This window comes from Platalea leucorodia (assembly GCF_965183815.1).
Source record: "Platalea leucorodia genome assembly, chromosome: 4".
In the NCBI taxonomy this organism is placed as follows: Eukaryota; Metazoa; Chordata; class Aves; order Pelecaniformes; family Threskiornithidae; genus Platalea; species Platalea leucorodia.
Genome location: NC_138826.1, coordinates 8,581,507 through 8,604,782, shown reverse-complemented (window position 1 = coordinate 8,604,782; position 23,276 = coordinate 8,581,507). Strand labels below are relative to the sequence as shown.

The window sequence follows — 23,276 nt, the reverse complement described above, 5'->3', positions numbered from 1 at the left end:
TCCATTGCACACAACCTCATGAGCACTGCAGACATCTGTTAAGAATGACAATAATTTTTCCCAAGTCTTATAAAATGATAGCCACCTTTTATCTTTCAATAAGGGAGGATTCAGTCCCAGATTAAGTAATGTCAGCTGTGCACTGGGCCAGGTATGGGATGGTGGCATTTTGAGGCAAACAAGTTAAATGCAAACATGTTGTTGTGTAATAGTTACTTAGAGACACAGACGTAGGTATAGTATGCTGTTCTAATGCATCCGTAAGTATTGAGAATTGGAGGGAAAGTAAAGGAAAAGATGAATGATTCACATTCCAGATGGATTAAAAAAAATAAAGTGAATCTGTATCAGAGTTCCTTTGAACACAGCCTTTCAAACCGCAAACTATTTTACAGATAAACATAAACATTTGGGAAACCCTTCATTTTTTTCCAGTTGTGTTTTGAGAAAAAGCCTACGCTAGCCTCAAAAGTGAGAGGAACCCCAACAAACCTGCTCAGCAGTCTGACACTTCATTTCTATTTATCCAAGATACAGAGGGCAGAAAACAACAGCTCGATGCTAACTTTGAGAGCACGCTGCCTCTTCTCCGGGAGGTTTCCAGAGTAACTTTAGGTGCAGGGGTTGTCTCCATGCCAGCACACACGACAGTAATAAACTGTTCGCTTTACAAAATATTGTTGCAAGGCAGGATGTATGCTTAATAAACCATTTATGCCAGATTATTTTGTTAAAACTCCTGGGATTTTTACACCGCTAAGACTTTCAATTTACTTCTGTCACTGTGTTCCTCCCCTTTTGGCTTGCTTTGGCTGTATGTACTGTGTTTTGCTCATCTTTGTGGAAGAGTGCTTTTCAGGGCTAGCCTCTATATTATTGCGATGGCCTTCAAGATACTCTCTGCCTTCCTTTGTTTTCTTATAAACTGCTCCACAAAGAGCTGAGGGATCTTAGTGTCTCTTAAAACATGACACTAGAATTCTGGTTAAGCTTGCCAAGATTCCTGTGTTAACAACCCTGGTTTATTCAGGTAGGTACGGATTTTTCCATGCCCCCGCCCCTTACACACTCTATTTATTTAGTTCTTTTATGCAGATTCCTGTACCTTTCACAATGGATTGTGACTCACTTCAAACCCTCTTTCTTTTTCCTTCCCCCTCTCCACACCACGGCTGACAATATTTACTCAGTTTCTTTAGAACCTCTAAAGAGCCTGAATTCTAATGTTTGAAGTTGGATCATTTTTGATTAATTAAATATATATTATGGTGGTGCCAGCAGCATGACTATAATTAAAGCTGTATTGGATTTTTTTTTTTTTTTAATCAAAAGCTCTGATTTTCAAGTGTTCGCTCACTCCTATATGTGCTTGCTCCCTCCCTCTCTCGCTTCTTGTCTCTCCTCTCCCCCCATCTGGGTTCGCTTCTGCACACGCGCTCACCCCCCCATTATCTCTCACACCTGCACTCCCAATTGCTCACGTTCTGTGGCAAATCCTCCTCGCTTGTCAGAAGGGCAGGACGCAAAGGGCGTCCCTTCGAAAAGCAGCCTGCGCCAGTCGCTCATCTGGTCTCCTCCCATCGCAGCCATAATGCAGCCCCAGGAGGGCAAAGCTAAAAGACGAAGCCATGCCATGGAGAAAGGGGTTCATCTGAATACCTGGGCCAACTCCCCCCGTCAAGGCAAGCTTCAGATACCTTAGCCCCTTAGAAAGACAACATGCCCACCACCAAACAAGCGCCTCCACAGGCAGTAAGTCCATATTTCAGTGAACTAAAAGACACATCTAGGCTGTTTGAGATGTCACAAACAGTAATACGAAACACTAAGATGTGCCATTCTAATGTCTACGCCGTGGTGCTGCGGTGGCACCCATGTTACTCAGAGCCTATTTCCTTTCTCAAAGTGCTCCAAACAAGTCAAGCACAAAGCACTGAACACACGCTGTTACCCTTTACTCAAGCGTACTCCTTGTCTCAACATCGCACAGCTTATCACAACCAACCGTTCTGGCTTCTGCAAAACTCAAGCAAAAATCCAGCAAGATTTTTGTTTTTTCAACATTTTATAGGGACAGAGAAAACATGTGACTGATGAAAGAAAAAGCAGAAAATCCCGGCACATCCTTAGCACACCCTTAGCGTAATCCAAACAGCTCCTGTAAGCACATCCTAGAAAACGCAGCTCTCACAACACAGCTGAGACCTTGTGGCATGATCCATGCGAGAGGACGCTCATACAACCTCACCCGAGCACAAAGCTTTGCTGTTGTGGATGCAGTTGTGGGCCAGAGCCTGCGTCTCTAATGTCTCAGGTCACTCAAGGGACACCATCATTGTGAAACCAGGCCAATGATAACAGATTTTTAAAGTAATTTGAGATGTTACTAGTTCCCCAAACACAATGGAGCTGTTTGACGTTGTTGTCACATGCCCCTGTATTTTAAAAAACTTTCCAAAAAATCTTTCTGAACAGCATGACACAAAAGGAAGAGAATTAGGTACCCAAAGGAAAGACTAATGCAGGCCTGAAGCTTACTGTTATAATGACTCCGTTTTGGACGGGAGAACTTCATGGAATGAAAAGCCTCAACTAAAGGGCTACGTTGCCAATCTGCAGCAACGTGGGCCCATATTTTCGGAAGAGACAACAGCTAAATAATGACAAAAACCAAGCAAGAAGTACTTGTTTGCAAATAACCAGCATTTCTTTGGCACTGTACTTAATAGCTTGCCTGTCAGTTTGTTATTCAAATACAAAAAGTACTTTAAATATCATCTTTCAAAATGTATAGCTTTCTGAATACTACCGTTATGAATCTAAACAGAAGCAACATTCTGGGCCCAGAGTATCAGATAATACCCTTTTATGATCTGAAAACTAGCTTAACTACGCATTTATAAATTACTCATTTCTGAGAGATGTAAGACCTTTACGTACCATCTTCTGTTGTCAGTTAATGAACAGAAGCACATAATTGTTCTGTACTTCAGAAGATAAAGCAAAGCAACAGTAGGAGATGCAAGACAGATACTGCAATAATGCATGGTAAATGAACATGCTTAACACTCGTAGAAATTTGTTTTCTGAAAAAAACAGTTCTGCAGATATTACAGTCAACAAATACTGCTAATAAAACAATAATGCCTGCACTGCCTCAGGAGGTTTTAAAAAAAAAAAAAAAAAAAAAGTGCATTATAAATATAGCTATCATAAAAGTATGGGTAATGAACGAATCTAGGTATCCTACAATTTAAAAATAGTTGCAAGAAGGTAACATTTCATAGCACGTACTGGTAACAGTCTTGAAAAAATCCAAATGAATACTTAATAAACACAGGCAATATTTTGTTTAACAACTTTAGGTCACTAATAAATGCCTCTATCTAATAAATTTGAAGGGAATTTGCAGATCGCATTTTTATTTCTGAAAAAACACAGTGAGCCTTCAACCAAAATGTAAATGGCCCAATGGCACTGAAGCCATGGCAAAGGGAGGTGTCCGGTTCTGCCCAGCAGAGGAATTTGCCCTCCATCCCACAAACCTCTGTAAAAGTGGGGTTTGGAGGAGGCTGCATGTGCAGTCTCTTTGATTTCAGAAATCACTCCTCTTGAGCGATTTCTCTCCCACATCTCTTGACTCTAACAGCACCCTGAAAAGCCCATCTCTATACTTAAAATTTGGGAGTTAACAGGACATTTTAATAATTAGTAAATACTTTTCATTTCTATCGTTTCTTATTCCTTTGGGGGGAAAATGTATCAGCTGCTTTAGCTTTGTCTGAAGTACAGTTACATTTTCAACACGTGGCAGAGATACTGACAACAATAGGCAGGACTCTGCAGGTATGTGTATATATACAAGCTATATAAATTTAAATTTACTTCAATGACAAGTTGACCCATTGAATGATTAAAGCTTCAGTAGTGGAACTGATAAGCAGTTTATCTAAAGCTAGGTTATACTATATACCTGTATGAATGAAAGAGAATCTGCCGAAGCTTAATACACTTGAATTTGCAAATACCTTTCTCCTCTAGGATAAGCACCCAACCCTGTCACCTAAATGCAGATTTTCCTATTAACAGAAAGAGAAGTTGATCTGTACCTAGAAGTTACTAGGTTTCTGCCAAGTTAGTGCCTTCAATGGGTTTCCCAAAGGGTTAACGGGGTGACCTTGCAGAGGAAAGAACAGGAAAAAGTGGCAAAAGGTGGAATGAGGAGAAAGAGAAACGGTACCCTTGGCCCAGGTGCCCTGAAGTTCTCCAACCGTTGTACATGGCACAGAGGAAGCGAGCTCTCGGGCACGAGAGCACGAGTGCAAGCAACATCTAGGTCTACTTCCTCACCCCTAGCTTCCAGATTTTCAATTCTGTTTACAGTTTATCTCAAACCCCCCCAAAATGGTTTCATTTAAAATGCTGCTATATGATTCTGTTCATATCCAAAACACTCAAGTACCCAGCAAAAAATCACAAGATTAACAGAACACAGTAAGCATATTCACTGTTTTCTATACAGGTTAAAAATGTATGTATGTCCTTGCTTACAATCACTGACAGAATGCAGTTAGATACACAGGAGTTATCAAATACATTTTTTAAATTTTTTTTTGAGAGAGAGAGAAACAGCAGCAAAGACAAAAAGCAGAAGAGCTTTCTATTCAGACAAAGCTGACTCCCTGAAGGTTAAATATCTGCTTGCCAGCAGCCATGGTTTCAAAATCTAAAATCCACTTCATATCAGATGTTTCCCTTATTCACAATATTTCAATACTGATGACTCATGACCTCCCTGAAAAATGATTACTTGGGAAGCCCAACTTTTATTAAAGAAAATATTGAGGCACGGCTTGGGATAGAAGAGCTTGAAGATATAATCCAAGTGCAGAGCTCTCAAAATCCAGAGTGCAAACAGAAAAAGCACAAGAGAAAAAACAAAACAAAAATAAACTCATGATTTTATACGGCTTTGGTCTATCAACGGAACAAAAGAGTTTGTCAGCATTTTCTAAGGCAAACATCGCCAGCCACAAGCCATCAGAGCAGCCACCAGCCACTCCGTAATGCTACCCAGTAACTCATTTTCCTCTTTGGGAGTTTATACCTTTTCTAGAAAATGGAAACATTTTTTTTCAGCTTGAATGCTCCCTGCAGTATGTTATTCTAAAGACATATGTTAAATAGCAGCCAAACTTGCACAAACCTCAACTAAGATTGTATTTTGCAACGCTTTTTTTTGTGAGTTCACATATTTTTCAAGAAAAACACAGTGCTTCAAATTGTATCACTACAGAGGCAGCTAATCCTTCCCAGATCCAACCACTACATATACCACATTGAAATGTTGTGGCTGACTAAGCCCATTATAAATTTAAAGCCTTGCTTTAAAAGGGGAAAGAGGTAAGACTGCATGGATAATTCTGAAGTGCTTTATAAATGCTGTTGAAACAGGAAACCCATTTTACGGATGAAGTACAGATGTTAGCTAAGTAGTATGGGGACATTCAAAGACATCTTTTGTACGAGAGCTGGGAATTGAAATCAAGTCATCTAAGCTGGTACTTTTTGCCCAGTTGCAATGTCTTCATTTTACAAGATCCCTTTTTCCTGATTACTCACCTCTTGTGCAAAGGACTCTGCTTTCTTCCGCAGGTTCTTTTCCAGTTCAAAGTTTACATGAAGTTCTTCATATTCCTCTACTGCCAGCACAGACACTGTTTATAAGAATAAAAGAAGATCAGAAGTAAAAGTGGAATGGATTAAATTAAGAAGAAACTACTGATTGATTTACCCAGATAAGCTGTTACTTCCCAGTACCATGAATCCTTGAAGGTAGGTGTAACCTAGCTTTACACTTCTGTATACAGTCCGCTTTGCAATATTTGTCCTGTTTGCTCTAAACGTCACTATATATATGCACAATTACTGATCTTCTGAATAGAGTAATACTCCTCCTGCCCAGACTCAAAATCTCCAGTAACAGGCATCATGTAGCACAGATCATATTTTGCCTCTTTGGGTGTAAGCTACCACAGCCTCAAGAGAGCCTTGCTGAATCTATCAAAGATTACAATGTTATTTTGGAGGCAGGTGTATTTGCCACCTGGTTTGAGTGAGGCTTGATGTGTTCCTTTACAACAGAGGTTTACAGAAGCCTCAAGAAGAAAGCAGTGCAATTTTACGTTGCCTGTATTTAAACTGTGCTCACAAAAGCGAGGCTTGTATGGGTGGCTAAAGTGAACCACGGGGCATGCTTCCCCAAATCGTTCTGAACAGGCCCCAATCCAGGACAGAAAGCATCATTTGTAAGCATTCAAGTATCATTTACTCTTAACATGTGTCAGTGACCACTAGCATTCTCTTGATAAGTTTTGGTTCATACTGGCTGAAGACTAGTATGCAGGGTGATGACATTGGATTTTTAACACTGTTCTACACAAGTTCCTTGCTTTTTCGGAGACCAGCATAAATTTTTAAAGCTACATACAGTAGGTGGTACTTCAGACAGTGGGATAAACATCCCAGCTCACCTGACTCTCAAAATTATGTTAACTAAAACAAAACAAAACAAAACAAACCACAAAAAAAACAACAAACAACCCACATGCTTAGAAAGATTTAAGCTAAATTCAACAACTCTGACTGAAATGTACTGATTACACAGCTCCAAGACAGTGTCACACAGACACAGAATATAGTAGGTACTGAATAGCTACTTTGGTAGCTCATTTCAAGCATACAAAAGAAAAACCAAAACTTGCTTTATGTTGCCTGTGCATTAGGACCTAGCCTGGTATAACTTCTCCTTCCTTGAAAACAGGCAAATGTGAAACAAGGGGTTGTTCTTTTGATCATGCTTTGAAAAAAGAAAACATTTCAGAAACTTTTCACCTGCCACACTATCCCATCAAAACCTTCTTCAAGCTGATCTGTCTAATCAGCCTATCTGAAATTTGGTGTTTTAAGAGTCTTCAAGTACTGCCTGTCATAGGCTTGAGCAATGCAGACCCATGGAAGAGGTAAGAGACGAACACTTGGTGGTGGAAGCTTACAGGATATGCTACTATATCTTGGCCAGACCTGTTGTCTTCCACTTCAGGAAAATGTGAAACAGCCAACGAGACTTTTAACCAAACAATTTTTAAATTTTACAAGGCTAAATAAGCAACAAGAGAAAAGGGCACAGTAATCCAAGGCACTAAAATCTGCCCTCTCCCCTCTAAACTTCTTTTGGGTCAACTATTTCTCATGTGGAAGCACTCACCTTTATTAAGCAAAAGCTTTCCTTTCCTGAGCTGTACCTCTTTTTAGACTTTCCCTGCCCTGGTTTTACCTCTCATCTCTTTCCAGTAAAGGAAAGTCCCTGCTTTCCTTCCATAACTTGGAAATCCTATTTACCTCATCCCCAGCATTCCCGCCTTTTCCTCATCAGCCTCTGAACATAACACAAGTTGATCCCAAGTCTTTAGATACTCAAAATTATTAGCTGTGTCCCAACTAAAAGGAAGGCTGATGTAATGATGTAATCTCCTGGAAAACATAGATTAAGGTTCAAGCTCCATCTCTGTGAAGGACTGCCTTCCTGCCCTAGTTTGCCACTTGTGCCACAATGCAAAACATTTTCCTATTCTCACATTCAACCTGCTATTTACACTGTCACATTTTCCTGGAGTAGAGATACCTCGAATAGTCCATGTGTTTATGCAGTGCCTGCAGCAACGAGGCCAAGTGTCAGATCTGGACCACAGTCACTGTTCTGTAACCTATTCTTTGTACTACAACATAAAAGCTCTGAAGCTTCTGCAAAGGATGTAGCAAACTGTTAGAGAACCTGCTGAGACCACACACCTCTATTACATTTCTCCAACAGTTTTTGCTGCTTATTAACTTCTGTTGTCAAAACAGCCTTTTCTTCTTTCACTTTATTCACCTAGAAAAGTATAAAGAACAAATCAAAAATAAGAGTATTTTAGTTAGTGGCATAAGGCATATAGCAAGACATAATGCAAGCAGTATTTTGCTTTCAGTAATTCTGTTTCTTAGGTTTGGCTTGATCTTAAGGTTTCCAGTGGGATGGAAAGCATTTTTACCTCAACTTACAGACCCCATAACATTAAAGGGCTGTGAACGAATCCTTCACATGGGGCTCCCATGGCCCATTCGCATGGCACGTACCAGTCACAGCTGCAAATACAACATCTTTGGAACCTTTCAGGATGAGCACTTGGTTGAAAAGTTACTAGCTTGCCCTTGACTGTTTGCGTTTTAATATAGTCAGGCTGCTGTTTTGGTTTTTTTCCTGGGCTCTGTTTATTGTCCAAAAGCTGTCAGCTGTGTCTTTCTGAATCCAAGTATTGCACAGACAGGAAGAGCCACTAAGTCCTGATTTGCATCAGTACATGGCTTATCCAGTTTTCAAGCAGGAACGAAACTCTGCTGGCTCAAAATGCCAATTTGCTGGTCTAATTACCATGACAGGGCACTGCCAATAGCTAAACTCAAGGATATGCTCAATGAAGTAGCACCAGTGATTAAAATGGACATTCTGCAAAAGTATTTCTTGCACATCCACAGGTTTAAGGAAATCAAAAAAAAAAACCTGCAGGCTGCGATGGGTGAGGGGCTGTCAGGAAGGCGAGATGAGAGTAATAAAATGGGCATTAGAACAGATCATGAAAAGTCATGCGCCAGCAACAGCAGCAGACTGGACTCTGACGTAGAAGGCCCCTTCTAGGTGCATGTCCTAAGTGCTCCATCATACGGGCAGGCTGGCAGGACTTGCGATTAGATAGTATTCAATTAACTTCACAACTGAGCGTTTTTAGCAAAATTAGATACAAAAAGTACTGACTACACGCTAACGTGGTCTCGCCTTCCATGGTACAATACATACTTCTTCAATTACTTCTACAAGTTTGCACCTCAGGTTTTCCAGTTCAATGGTTAAGGTCTTCTTTTCCTCATGAACAGATATGATTTGATCTCGCAGCTCTACAGTTTGAGGAAGGAAATGAAAAATATATTTTATTCTTGGAAGAAAACAACAAAGGAAATGTCATAGCAATGCAAGTACAATTGAGTATGAAACACCTTAACTGCATACAAAGCATCAGCTGCATTCAAGGAACATCCTCAATAATTTAGGAACATCACATAAGTGTCAAGTAACAGCTCTATAACTGGGCCACAGTTTCAGATTTACTCTGTTGAGGTAAGCTGCCTTGTTCAGTACCGCTGTCTTTATTTGCATTCTGAATGATTCATTTCCTGCTATAACAGGGCCAATCCTGCCACCGCAGAGTACCCTCAGACCTACTCAGGAGACGGCCACATCCCAGAGACTCTCGTACAGAGGTAGCAGAAAGCAATTTTTAATAGGCGTCCTTTAAAACAAATTAATGCACTTCAATTCTTTTTGGATCATGAGTTCTTGTCACAAGGGAAATAAACAAAACAACAGCCAATTAATACTTGGGAGGTTTTCACTGAAGAAATTGTCCTGAACAGCTGCCAATTTATAGTCTTTGTAACATTATGTGAACAGAGTCAGAATATAACCTTTACTGATGAAGAGCTAATGCTTGTAATTTTCCCCTCAGAATTTTTGTTCCTTAATTATCAAAATATGAAATAAATTAAATTCACAATGGAATAAAACATTTGATTATAATCACTTCTTAACAGGAGATCAGTTTGCATACATAATATATCAAGGTTTAGGTTAACATAACACCACAAAAATATAAATTTATTGATATATATTAGCTTTCAGTAAGTGCTCTCATTCCCCACCTGCTTCCAGTATTTCATAGCACTGCTGTTTGTTGAATACCAGCCACGAGTTGAGAAAATTGTTGCTAATCAATTGCAGACGATGATGACGTGCTGGATGTCACTCTGTTCGGTCTCACATCTTGAAAATGTTGATTCTACCCCAGCCCCCCCTGCCCCCCCCCCAGTTCAGGAGCCTCAGATTTATTTTCCTCCAAATTAAAGGCACACACATTCTAAAGTAAATAAAAAGACCTGTTTCCCCAGAAGATTCTTCAACCAAATTGTCTGTTTCACTGCTTTCCAGTGAAATTAATGGGGAAAAAAGTCTCACTGAAATTTGTGGTAACTGGATTAAGTCAGGTCTTACAATACATATATCAACCTCATTATCCAGAGAAGAAAGCATACGCATATACCTAAATCTTTATAAATATGTACAAGAAATATTTCTTTTCACATACAGGGTGTGCACTAAACTGCTTGACCAACACAGTTGCGTTTTTAGTTCTTGTTATATCCAAAAGGACAGTTAAAAAGAAAACCCAAAACCTATAAATGAATTTCAGGTACTGCTCTGAGACCACTCTACACTTCCATTAGGAACTACGGCTTTACTAGCACCTTTCCCTAATGTATGAGACAGCAAAAAAAGAGGAAGGTATCTGAGAGACCAGATTTTATCCCTTTAATAAATGAGAGGGTGTTAATCAAAGAGCCTCAGACTGTACTACCTTATTTGTATATCCTTACAGAAAACCGGTGGGAGGGAAGGAATCCAATATTTTCTTGAATGGTGAGAAGGCTAAAAGACTTCCAAGATCCCTAACACAAAACACAAATGTTTGCAATCATAAACATGCACAGAAGAGCACATTCCACCTTGGGCAACACCACAAAGCATTAAGGGGAGTTTTGAAAATACCTCTTTCATTCTGGAGAAGAGGAGGCTGAGGGGAGCCCTCATTGCTCTCTACAACCACCTGAAAGGAGGCTGTAGCGAGGTGGGGGTCGGTCTCTTCTCCCTAGTAACAAGTGACAGGATGAGAGGAAATGGCCTCAAGCTGCGCCAGGGGAGGTTTAGATTGGATATTAGGAAAAACTTCTTCACCAAAAGGGCTGTCAGGCACTGGACCAGGCTGCCCAGGGCAGTGGTTGAGTCTCCATCCCTGGAGGTATTTAAAAGACGGGTAGATGTGGTGCTTAGGGCCATGGTTTAGTGGTGGGCTTGGCAGTGCTGGGTTAACGGTTGGACTCGATGATCTTAAGGGTCTTTTCCAACCTTAACGATTCTATGATTCTATGATATGGTCTTTCATGTAACAGATAACCCAAGATGTAACTTCAGATTTTTCCCTGAAGACAAACGCCGTGCAGCTTGGCTTAGGCTAGGGACACAGCCCTGATTCTGCCTTTCAGTACGTGTTGTCAGATCACTCTGCTACCATACACACACACGCTTCTCTCCAGACACGGCGATGGAATATCTTCTCCTATAGCAAATGGGATGCCAATGCTTTCAAAAATACTCAGCACTTGTAAAAGTAAGGTCATTAACATTTAATAATAAGGCCAGAGAGAGGAGCAGAAGCCAGGAGTTCTAAACTTTACAACATGCCACACTTTGTTCCTTAATGAATTCTTCAAGACATTAAGCATATGCATCAAAGCCTTTCTAAAATATTTCTCTGATTTGACTCTGCTACCCTCCTAACCACATTCTCCTTTGATCTGCAGCCAGTCTTCACTCTCTTTAAAGGTATCCTTGACACCTCTCTCCAATAAAAGACAGCAGGAACTTCAGAGTCTTATTTCCAATTCAGATGGGTTGCATGGTGTGGATCACACTGTTCTCTGCCTCTCTTCCTACATCTATAGGATGGAAAACTGCTTATTATAGAAGGGTACTACGACATTTTATTTCTTGGGTGAGATTTTTTTTAAAGCATTTTTACAACACTCATTCTTTTTTCTCAGTGATACTTTGTACCACTTGACTGAGGCTGCTGCATTCAAACACAAAACAATTAACAAGGTCAGGCTGAAAGTTCAGGACAGCTGTACTTAGACATCATTTGCTATTGTAACTTACTATCAGAAAAAAGTGAAAGCTTTTTTTATAAAAGTGAACCACTTAATCTCTTTCTCTGTCACCAAATGCAGAATGTCAGCATTCCCCTTTTTCGGAATGCCTACTGAATCACGATGACTTCATCACAGTTAGACGAGAAAGGAAGTCAGATTTTGGATTACAAAAATACAAACTGCCGTTCAAAAAAGAACCAGAAATTTCTTAATAAAGCACAGATTTCTCTTATCAAGGTATTTCCATGTTCCCAAGCTCTGCTGTTTTACCCAGTACAACTGTCCCTTTTTAAGCTGCTGTTTGGTAATAACTCTGGAACACAAATGAAGTTTGTGCATAGAAAGGTACATAATGGAAACAGAAATTGAGAGTCCTGCTTACAAGCTTTGAAACAGTAACATTGCAGTGGAAGCGATACCAAGGTGACCTTGCCCTTCTGCTTAACTTTCACTTTGTTAAGGATCTGAGGGAATATTTCTTTTACCGACTCAGTAACGCTGAACTCTCTTAGCGGTGCAGATCTCATTTTCCTATTGCATTGCAACTGACTTTGCAGGCTGTATATACACCATACGCATTACACAGTATCACTACAAGCCCACCATGTTCTTACAGTCTTTCCTGGAAATCCTTTGATGACCACTCAGAAGCATGACTCGGAGCCAGACTGATCTCTGGTCCAAACCAATACTGCCATTCTTGAGACAACTTTCGCCTTGTATGGTGGTGTAGGCTCAGCAACAACGCTCACCTTTTATTTGCTGCTGACAATGCATAGAATTGCATGATCCAGAGTTAGCTTCTGTATCTGTGGATGAATCATCTTCGTCAATGTTAATCTCTTCAGTGATAATTTCTGGTCCCAGTTTTGCCATATAAAGCATACTAATTCTTTTCAAGGTTTTATTTTCTTTGTTCAGCTGAAAGTTGAGAAGTACAAACAGTAAGAAGCTAGTTAGTCTGTCTTTAAGCTGCTGTGCAAGGAAAAAAAAAGTTAACTGTTTTTTTTTTCTCCCTTATCATTAAAAGATCTATCAAACAAAGAAGACAAAGTGACATTAGATTAAATGCTCCATCAGACCATTAAAATGGTCTGAAAATGGGAAGCTTGTCCTCTATTCCCTCTGAGGAGGCTTGAATTCAACATGATGCTTCATCCATGCCCTTCTTTCCTCTCTGGTACTTCTGACTAATAAATACCCTGTGTAGGTTCAAATCAAATCAACTATCAAGCATACTTAATGCTATGCATTCTTTGTGATAACTGCTTCAGCTCCTTCCCTTAAGCACGTACCAGTATCAACAGGAGCCCTAACCAAATGACCTAAAGAAGGGCCTGTGTTCCTGAAAGCTCGTCCGGTTTTGCCAGGTATATCAATTGGTCAAACTGAAACTGTTACCTCCTCCTATGCCCTTATTTTGCTTATAAACTACAAACACCACAACTACTATCCTCCCAGTCACAGCAGAATTACCTCAAAATTCTTTTGAATTATGTACAATTCTCAGGAATTATAACTGTAGACTCAATATACGTAAGATGAAAGCCATATCATAAACCAATTCTTTATGGGTCAAACCACAAGTCAGAAACCACTCTGGGCTGGATGCTTAAACACGTGCCTGGCTGGTGGATGATACAGAAGAGGTTCTGTAATGCATCTCCGTCTTGACCAAGGTGCCAGGAAAAACTGAACAACAGGGACTGCTGCAAATGTTTCACTCTTACCATTTCTTTCGCTGGCTTGCATCTAGATACCCCGTGCCAGCAGCTCTCAGCAAGCTCAGCACAGTCTCAGGGGTGTTCAGGCATATGTTGGGGTGACTGCCCACCCACCAGCCAAGCATTCCCTGCATTCAGGTCTAAGAATGAGGCTCAATTTTCTACTATGACATACAACAAGTTGAAGTCAACATGCATTTCAGAAGCCCAATATTTACCTTGAAATAAAACGCATACTGAACCTGCAGTTTCACCATAAGCTAACCCTGAAGTTTTACCTAAGCAATCATCTTTGATCCCCCCTTTCCTCAGCCCCCCAGCCACAGGAGATTTACTCAAGAACGTCTTCATCTCATTCCCAAAGAATGAAACTGAGCAAGTGGGAAGGGTGCTGTAAGGAACCTTAGTCAGCTCACAGCAACAAACAAATCAGCTTTGACAAAGCAGCCCCATGGAGTAAAGCTAGTCTTTGAACTGCCCCTGTACGTGCATTACAGGAAAAGTGCACAGAAGAAGAAAAGTTGCATAAATACATTCATTTTCTTACTTATATGCTGATTGTCTATCTTATGAATTCTAATATAGTGTCATTATGCAAACAATTAAGTAAATACCTCCAGAAAGTACATTGCTAATGCATCTAAATTAAAGTGATTTCTTGCTGGTGTGATTTTTACCATATCTAAGGATGTACTTTGGGCAGGGGATGGGGAGGGGGGGGGGAAAAAAAAAAAAAAAAGAAAAAGAAAAAGAAAAAAAAAGGCAGTCAGCATTGCTAATGAAATTTGGTTCAAAATTGCTGTAATCCATTTTCTGATGAAGTGGCTCAGATGCATTTTACACAACCAAAAATATATAACAGAGAGATAAAAACATTCTTTAATAATAATGCACTTCTGATGAGATGGAATATAGAAAATTACACACTTGCTAAATTCATCAGACTAGACGCAATCAACAGAGCAGCGGAGGTCACCTTTCCCCTGCCCTCGCTTTGCTTTCATAAACAATCACTTGAAATGTAATGCAGTGGTTGACTTTTTCCATTCGATTTAGACACTGAAATGCTCATTATTGTTTTATATCTCACACAGGACAGTTCTAAGACTTCTTTTCCATTTAACCTAAATGTTCATAAAAACTAGATATCAAGATGCTGGTCCATGACTTACTGTTCCAAAACAGAAACTAAATTAAAACAGGTATTTTTTTCTTTAAAGGAAGGAATTGTATTTTGCATCTCACATATGGCTTATAGTTTTTGCCACTTCAAAACAATTTCACAGATCTGTAAGATTATACGAAAACATATATGGGACATGTATACAATCTCAAGGTAAAAAAACAAAAATAAAAAAGAAATCGGATGAAACAGAATCACCATAAATCTTCTCACCTTAGAAGCCAAAGCCTCAGCACTTTCACGGCACGTCTTCTCAATTTCAAGATGGTTCTGAATACAGTTTACTTCCTCAATAACCATGTGAGAAACTAGGGGAAGCATTTAAAAATTAGTCAGTATTTTCCTGCATTTGACACATGCATCCCATGATCAGAAATATTACATCTTTTTCTGTTAACTTTCTATGTAAGTATTTCAAATACAGGGAAGTACGTACTTAGATAATCTCCATAGATAGCAACTGTTTAGAACATTGAATATCTGGTTCATTGCTTTAAGCAACCCTCTCAAGCCACATCTGCAGCATTAGAGGGGGAACCGGAGAACTGAGCATAAACTTCTGGAAGTAGAAGGCCAGCAGGAGCCCCCCTGACCATCGTCATTCACCATCTTTATTTCATTAACACTTGAGGAATCAGAGTCAGACCACTAGGATTGTCCCTTCAGATTGCCATCATAATCCTCTTGAAAATTTGGTATGGACGCCGTTTTCAGAAGACTGGAACGTCGATATTTTTAAACAGCAAGATTAACTCAGGTGTCTTACAAAGATTATTTTCACCTTCCGGTCTTCAGGTTTACATGGTGTTCTAAGTATCATCACACTTGCTAAACACACTGTACAAAAAGAGCTGCAGGATGGACATATAGCACAGGCCTGGGGCAAGTTTACTAGGAAATGGAGAAAGGAGTTAAGCGACCAAAGCCTCTATATTTGTAGTGCCTCCTACAGCACATACTCCACCGAAGTCAAATCATTAGTACAGCACAGTTCCTTCTTCTGGTTCTGCCCCATCAGCTTCGATGCTAGCTGCAGTAGCTGGGATACACCCTGATGGATGCAATCCTGATGGAAACTCAACACTGCCTGCATTGCCCGATTTTTGACAACCTCAGCTGACCAACCCAAGTTTTGTATTACTACATGGCTGTAATGTCTGAACTGTTTTGTATTTGAAGTCTCTCTGCACTTGAGCATGCCCTAAAATACACCCTGCCTTCACAGTCCTACACAGATTCAGACACCAGCATACAAACATGGACACACACAATCTTCCATGACACCAGGGTCGAGCGTGAGCTGCCTGACTGCACCTGAAATACATGTCTGTGTCACCGCATTTGATGTCACAGCTGAAGGGCAAGAGACACATCTGTCCTTTGCACTTACAGGATCCCTATTACCACAGTGGGTACACATCACTATATTGAAAATACGCAGTATTCCAAGAGTGACCAAAAAGAGTTATGGAACGAATCTGATTTTGTAACACAGGATACCAACGTGAGTTAGAGGACATTTAAAAGCACAAATGCATTTTGGCTCGCAATTCCTCTCAGCTTCCAGCAGCACAAAGGTACTTAACTAGTGTTGAAAGTCATCTTCTAAGTGACAAGTCACACAGGGGATCTGGAGCAAAGCAGGAAAGCCAACACCAGTTCCCCATTTCTCAGGCTAGCACCTCGCCCATTGAGGCAACCCCTCCTTGGCTCCTGGCACCCTTATTCCTCCTGGGCAGCAGCCTGGACCCTAATTCTGCAGGTCATTTCATGGTGCAGATTCCTTTTCAGCCCAGCATCAGGATTTCAATGTGCAGAAAGGACTATTCGCAGCCGAACAATACTCTGGAGTGGGAACAAGGCTGGAAGAATATAGCGTAAATACGGAGGACTTTTTCTAGTATCTCCGTTTGTTTTCATGAAGATAAGCTTTAAAAACTAGTGATTTCATACCACTGGGTAGAAAGTCCCACCTGCCCTCTTCCCAGACTTTTGCCTAAAAACTGAGGAGAGACACTTAAGTTCTCATTGATACCCAGAGGTCATCTTAATGACTACTAACAGGACTTTAGGATAGGAAAAGCAGGCTGTTAGCAAGTGTTATTTATGCAGCTTTATTAATACTTAGTCAATATTAACTAATGTTTTCGTTAATAATATAGGAAACCAGCAACATACTAGGGTTTGCTGTCAAATCAGTAGCTGCACACAAGAAACAAGTTCTACAAAATATGAGCAGCCAAAAAAAAAGAGCAGGGCAGAGTACTGGGAAATCTTGGCCTAAAAACTATATTCACATGAAGTCTTTTAACAGCAGAGCAACCACACCTCTTTCTTTGATTGTCTTTTTATTTCCATTTTTTCTGGCTTTGGGGAAATTATCTGCTCCAAGCATGCCGCACCAGCTGCCACATTTAATTTGAGAGAGGAAAAGCTTCAGGTAGTACATGTCCATCTCTCTTCTGTTTTTATTCTACCTAGCTCTGGGAATTTGGAGTAATGAAATGCTTCGGGCAGGATGAGGGAGCAGTGAAGATCCAGACCTGCTCCCATTTTACAGACAGGAATCTAATGGCCTCAAGCAAGGCTAAAGTTGGGAAACAAGGATTGGGCTCACATGGCAGAACTAGGGATTACTCTTGGTTCATTTAAACTTAATTAACCTGCAATTATGATTAACTCAGGGGGAAAAAAATCTTTCCAAATTAAATACAAAAATATATTATTTCCTAAGTCTGTCCAAAGTTCTTATTATGTCAATATTAAAATTCATAAAGCAGCACTAAGTGGCCTGAAACATCTCTAACCTTGACAGTTTTTTTCAGGGGTAATAATAATCCGCAGCAAATGCAGGCCAACCAAAAACCACTTAACTAATTAGTAGTTGCAGTCACCGAGAAAACATGAATCAACACTGTTATTACAAGTGGCACATTTGAGTGGCATCTAATTATGACTTGATGAGCACGATACTTGCATTATCAACATTACTACTGCATCCCATCAGGGACTAAAAGCCGCTGATGGCATTGACTGCGAGAAACTCCCACTCAATGGTACTGCAGCACCCAACAATCTCCTTGGCAGGGGCACCCTCACTAAATGACATGTTAAGCATAATTACTGGTAGACATTGTAAATAAACAGGATTGGAAGTGAAAATTGTACCAAGTGCATAAGACACAATCTGACACATTGGAAGTGGCAGCCTTAATTGAGAGTTTCTTTGACTGCTCAAGATCATTTCAACTGCATTTCTCGGAGGACAGTGATTATAACTGTGGAGACAGACGGCATAATGGTATCAGCACTGCTGACAGAGCAGTGAATTAAATTGTATCTGCTGTTGTGTGAAAGCCTTGATGAGAGGTACAGATCCTTAGTGGTCTTATCATTATAACACAATGGTCATGTTGTCATCAACCTTGCTGGCTCCAATTGAAAAGAAATGATTGTGTGTTGAAGCTTTCCCCCCCACCACCACCTTCTATCTCTTGTGCTCAATAGAACCAATTTTCAGAGAGCTATGAAATCACGCAATAGGGCCTAAAATGCAGCTGCTTGGCATACAAACGGGGCCCCATTAAACTGGAATCACACACAATATGTGTTTATGCCAGGAGAACAAATAGAAGCTGAGTACAGGCCAAGTTTATTCACAGACACAAAGCCGATGTAGCTCTTCATCAATATAATTGCCTTTTATATTGTCGTTTAAATAATGGGCTCTATTATTGCCTTAAAATCCTAATATTCCTGGCATTTTATCACTATGTTTACAAGGTATGTCCTTTAAAAATGTGAAAGGAAGATAAAAGAAACCTATAAAATTTTACAACATCAAATATTACTTCAAATTTTAAGTCTTAACTACTTGACATTTTCTGCCACACTCTGGTATTTCTTGTATCATAACAAAAACAAAACAGGCCGCAATTTTTTCCAGAGGAATTAGACTTCTTAGAGAACATTCTTGCCTCACAGAACAGTTATCGAAGATCATTTAAGGCAGTAGATGATTCCTGTTGATTTTAGATTATTTTCTATAATTGTATCACATGAACAATTATAAAATAGAAATGAGCAAATTCCTCTATTAACACAGTCACACAAAAGTATAGACCATGTGATTTCCTTCTCCTGCATTAACTTCATCCACATTTCTGATGCTTCCTCGTGCAGTTCACCATACTGGCACAAATCAGACATAACAGACCACAATCCTATTGTAATTGTCTCTTCTAAGGAGCTATTCCACTAGGATACTTCCACTCCCATTAGATGTGCTTTGCTGCTTCCAGACACCATACAGTTTCAATAGAACCATTACCATAAAAGTGTAAAACTGAATATTGACCTTCTCACAGCCCAGACAAGACAGAACTTGCTCTAAAAATTATCAAGAGACAGCAGTTCATCTTAAAAACCTTTATTGGTGTGTCTGTGCTTAGAGTAATTTTACTCATTCTTCATTAAAAAATTACCATTATTATTATTATTATTATTATTATCATCATCATCATCATCATCATCAATCTCAGCAATAGGGTCAAATCCCACTCAGTCCAAGCATATATCATTCTAAAAGTCACTTGCAGAATCCAGGTGAGACAGAGCCACATTTGTACCGCTGTATTTTCACCACTTTGCACCTCAAGAATGGCTACCTGTGTCAGAGCATATAAATGCTGTGACAGCAGTTAGTCTGACAATGGTCAAAGTCTCACTGGATTAACTCCTTAAAACAAGGCTTTGAAGGAGAAACAGCAAGTGGACCTGAATCTCAGCATTGAGTATGCAGAGCGATGTTCATAACTCTCTATACCAAAAAATTCCCACTAACATTATCAACTTACTTTTCTGAAACTCCTCCAGTTTTTTGACAGCCTCATCTCGTTCTTGCTTGATTTTGTCACACTGTTGGAGAAGAGAAAATTGAAATGAAACGCTGATCCCAGTTATTTAATTAGCAGTCAGTCACAACATGCAAAATCAACAAAGATCAATTGCCGGCACAATAACGTACAGAAGCCTATCAAAGCATCATTTCTTTTTGCTCTCAGTCATGTAAGATAGGTTAATGCATAAAAAATTCATTACCCAGAGTATTTCCTAACCAAACTGGCAAGTTGTACTTGATTTTAGGTTCCAATTCAGAGCTACTCTGAAAATATTTTAGAAGAGCCACATTATCCAAAACTGATATAAACAGTCACCCATGTTCCACACAACAGTAAAAGCAATACTTTGCATGTCAAGAACATGCTTTAAGTCTAGCTTCTTTAACACAAATAGACTTGGAAAAGAAGCCTACATTTCTATACCTACCATGTGCAAGGAAAACCTCAAAGCCAATAAACAGGGACATACCGTTCAGTTTCATAACGCCATAAGCAAAACTTGAAGAGGGGAAGACACTCATTTTCATACTTTGAATATTTCCCATCACCCCAGTTTTATTCATTTGGGGGTTAATGCTAGTACTACACAGGGCTGCAATCACTGATCTTACGATGGAAAGGTTTCTTCAAAGAGAAAGAATAAAACAGACGTTAAAGAGACTTCTCTAAGAAAACCCCTTCTCTAAGCAAATGAAAGAACTCAAAGAAATGAGTAAACTTCACAAGAGACACAGTGATTAACCACACTGTGAAAAACACATGACCCAGGGGGAAGTATGACTGGCACACAACGTGTCTTACACACATGGCGTTCCAGACATCCTGCCTCACATGCGGCTGTGTATGTTCACAGTAATAAATCAACGTTAAGACCATGAGTTAACTTCTGGAAGAGATCTGTGTAGCTGAGCTCCTTACAGTGTAACTGCAATTACAAGAATACCAGTCATTGGAACAGAACGGGAAAAAAAACCCTGAAATTATTTTGCTCGATTTTCAGTTTTTCCACATGAGGACCCACTTTGAGTTAGCTGGGAAAGGAGCCTGCTGTTAAGTAACAAGAAGGGGGAGAGTCCGATTCAACGGCAGCCAAATTCAAGAGAGCCCTTCTATCAGCTCCGGAGGACCTTGGATAAGGCCCAAAGAAGGATCTGCTTTTGAGCAAGAAGATGCCATTGCTGTCACCTCAGGGGCAGCCTCCCCACAGGCTCTGGAAGCTGCTGCTGAGGGCTATCTGTGGGAGCAAAAGGAGCTGCACTCAACAGGCAATCACTCCTCTCGTGGCACTGGGGTGATAAGGCAAGGGACAGCAGCTGAGTAGGGGGAACAGGCCAGTCACCAGCTGCTGTAAAGGTCTGTGAAACAAGGAAGAGCTGCCGGACGAGGACTCACCGCTTCATCTGGCCCTGTTAACAAAGACGCTGTTTAGAGAATCTCGCACAGCAGAGGTGAGGAAGGGAAATCTGTGCATGAATCTTGCTGCGTGCCGCCCTCCCTCTTGGTTTCCTCAGCAAAAATTTGCCTTACCTTACTGGCAGAAGTGCAGTCTAAGAACAGAAGGCAGTAAAAGACGCAGGAAGAATTTCCGATTGTTCCTGCAGAGCACAGCTGCGCTGCAAAAGGGGGATCACTGGGAGCTGCTGCCTCTCTGTATTTTACAAGAGAGACACTGTAACCACACTGGCATACTTCACCCACGGATTCTTCTGCATGCTGCAAGCTTTCAGCCCACTGCACATTAAGTGAGCAAGCGCTTTTAATGCTCAGTTTAAAAACGAGGAAGACTAGCACTTTAAGGATCTGATCTGTTGCCTGTGGAAGTCAACAAGACACTTTCCTACTGATGGAAACCTTGATGTAGAGGATGTGGTACACTTCCTATCCCAATGGTAGGAAAAACTCCTTTTGAAATCCTCCAGCAACATGCTGTAAGGCATAACAGCTTTCCCTGTGCAGCGAAAGGAGAAGTTAAATGACCTATTCTACTTCACCTTGAGTGTTACTTGCAGAAAGAGCTCCATTTGGACCACGGCAAGCTGACTATTCTCCTGATAGCTACGCATGTTTCTCTGCACAATCAGGGTCTGTAGGTTTGGGTCTCTGCAAAGCAATTCCTGCTCCCGGTTGCAGCTTTCTGAATATTTTCCTTTCACTGCTCCTGTGCTTCAGAATGAAAGAGCAGGAAGAAAAGGAGAGCAGGAGATAGTTGCCCTTGCTGAAATGATCAATGGAAAGCACTTTGCCTTTTGTCTTGCAATCAAACCTATGCAAGCAGAGCTGTTACAAGTCCTACCAAAAAAACCTAGTTTATCTCCACTTTAGCTAAGTATTAGAAAGAGTTGAGATTGTCTTTAACTACCTGTACTGTTTCAAACTGGAAAGTTACACAAATAAAATATTCATATAAAGCAATTAAGTTTCATAATAAAAAGCACTGTCACCCCTTAAAATAAATTGACCTTACCTTTAAAACAGGAAAGTTTAAAAATATCAACATTTGGAAGTGTTAGCTGCTCTCAAAAAGCTGCACAGAAGCCTTCAAAATTCACGACCACCTCACTTTTCAAAAAAGCTATTTGAGGCATATACAGTAGAATTGCTAATTGACAAGAATATCACTAATCCTAAATGTTAAAAGGCAAATAGCATAACATTGCTATAAAATCCACTGTTCACTTTTCACATTCAAGTGCATGCAACTGTTGAGGAGAAACAATTTTCAAGTATTTACTAAGTCTCCCCTTGTCAGTATTAACAGATAGCTCCATACTCAAGAGTACCTTCAAATGAAAAAAAAAAAAAAAAGTTGATAACTCCTGGATTGTTGGTCATTTTTCTGTTTTTAACTTTATCTTGTTAAAAATTCTAGCTTCTCTGCAGAGGAAAATAAGCATTTATACCATTTGATTTACTATATTTTAGTCTAATATTTATAGCACCATTATCCCAATAAAAAACAAAGGTAATAGACAATATTCCCATTCCAGTCCTGAACTAGCTATAGGAGTCAACGATAATTTCTTGGCAATAAAAAGACATTGCATCTATGTTTTTAGAAACAAATAACAGTTCAGTTTCAAAAATTCATTCTGTGAATAACTCCTTAGGATTTTTCATCTTTGCAGAAGCAAGTTCAGGAGCTTTGCCAATCCCACTCAATTTCAGAGTTTTGCCTTCTAGGTACATGAGATACAAGGCAATACTTTCATTTCTAGCACGGAGAACTGATATGCTGACTACTTACAAGTAAATCATGCACACGTCAAAGATTGGTGTTCAAACTAAATACTGCATATATAGCAAGGTGAACAGCAGTACACGAACTTGGCCTGCGCTTGAGTTAGCACAATACCAGGATAGTACCATGCCATCACGGGAACCTGACGCTACAACGTGATGTTGGGAAGTCGATGCCCACAACCACCTGGAAGCCTGTGGATACACAGGTCTCCGCACACCCGCTCCCACCAGCCTAATGACTCTTTCCCACTAATTCCGGGAAGGCCTGGATTTCTTGTCTGTTCTCTAACAGGCTTCTTTTTTGCCGACTAATTTGCACATAAGCTCCTACTGACTTCAGTAAAGGGCCTTCAAAGGGCAAAAACAAGA

The 23,276-nt window shown here is 40.1% G+C and overlaps 1 protein-coding gene across 1 annotated transcript in view; it reads right to left on the bottom strand.

Annotated features, from left to right (window-relative positions):
- Positions 1–23,276, bottom strand: part of SHTN1 (shootin 1) — a gene marked incomplete at both ends in the record, with an annotated part of 67,532 nt that overhangs the window by 30,552 nt on the left and 13,704 nt on the right. Inside the window, 6 exons of the mRNA XM_082308472.1 lie at positions 5,623–5,717; positions 7,852–7,933; positions 8,897–8,994; positions 12,612–12,780; positions 14,980–15,074; positions 19,623–19,683. Coding sequence (XP_082164598.1) covers positions 5,623–5,717; positions 7,852–7,933; positions 8,897–8,994; positions 12,612–12,780; positions 14,980–15,074; positions 19,623–19,683 — 600 coding nt within the window. The remainder of the gene's footprint in view (positions 1–5,622; positions 5,718–7,851; positions 7,934–8,896; positions 8,995–12,611; positions 12,781–14,979; positions 15,075–19,622; positions 19,684–23,276) is intronic.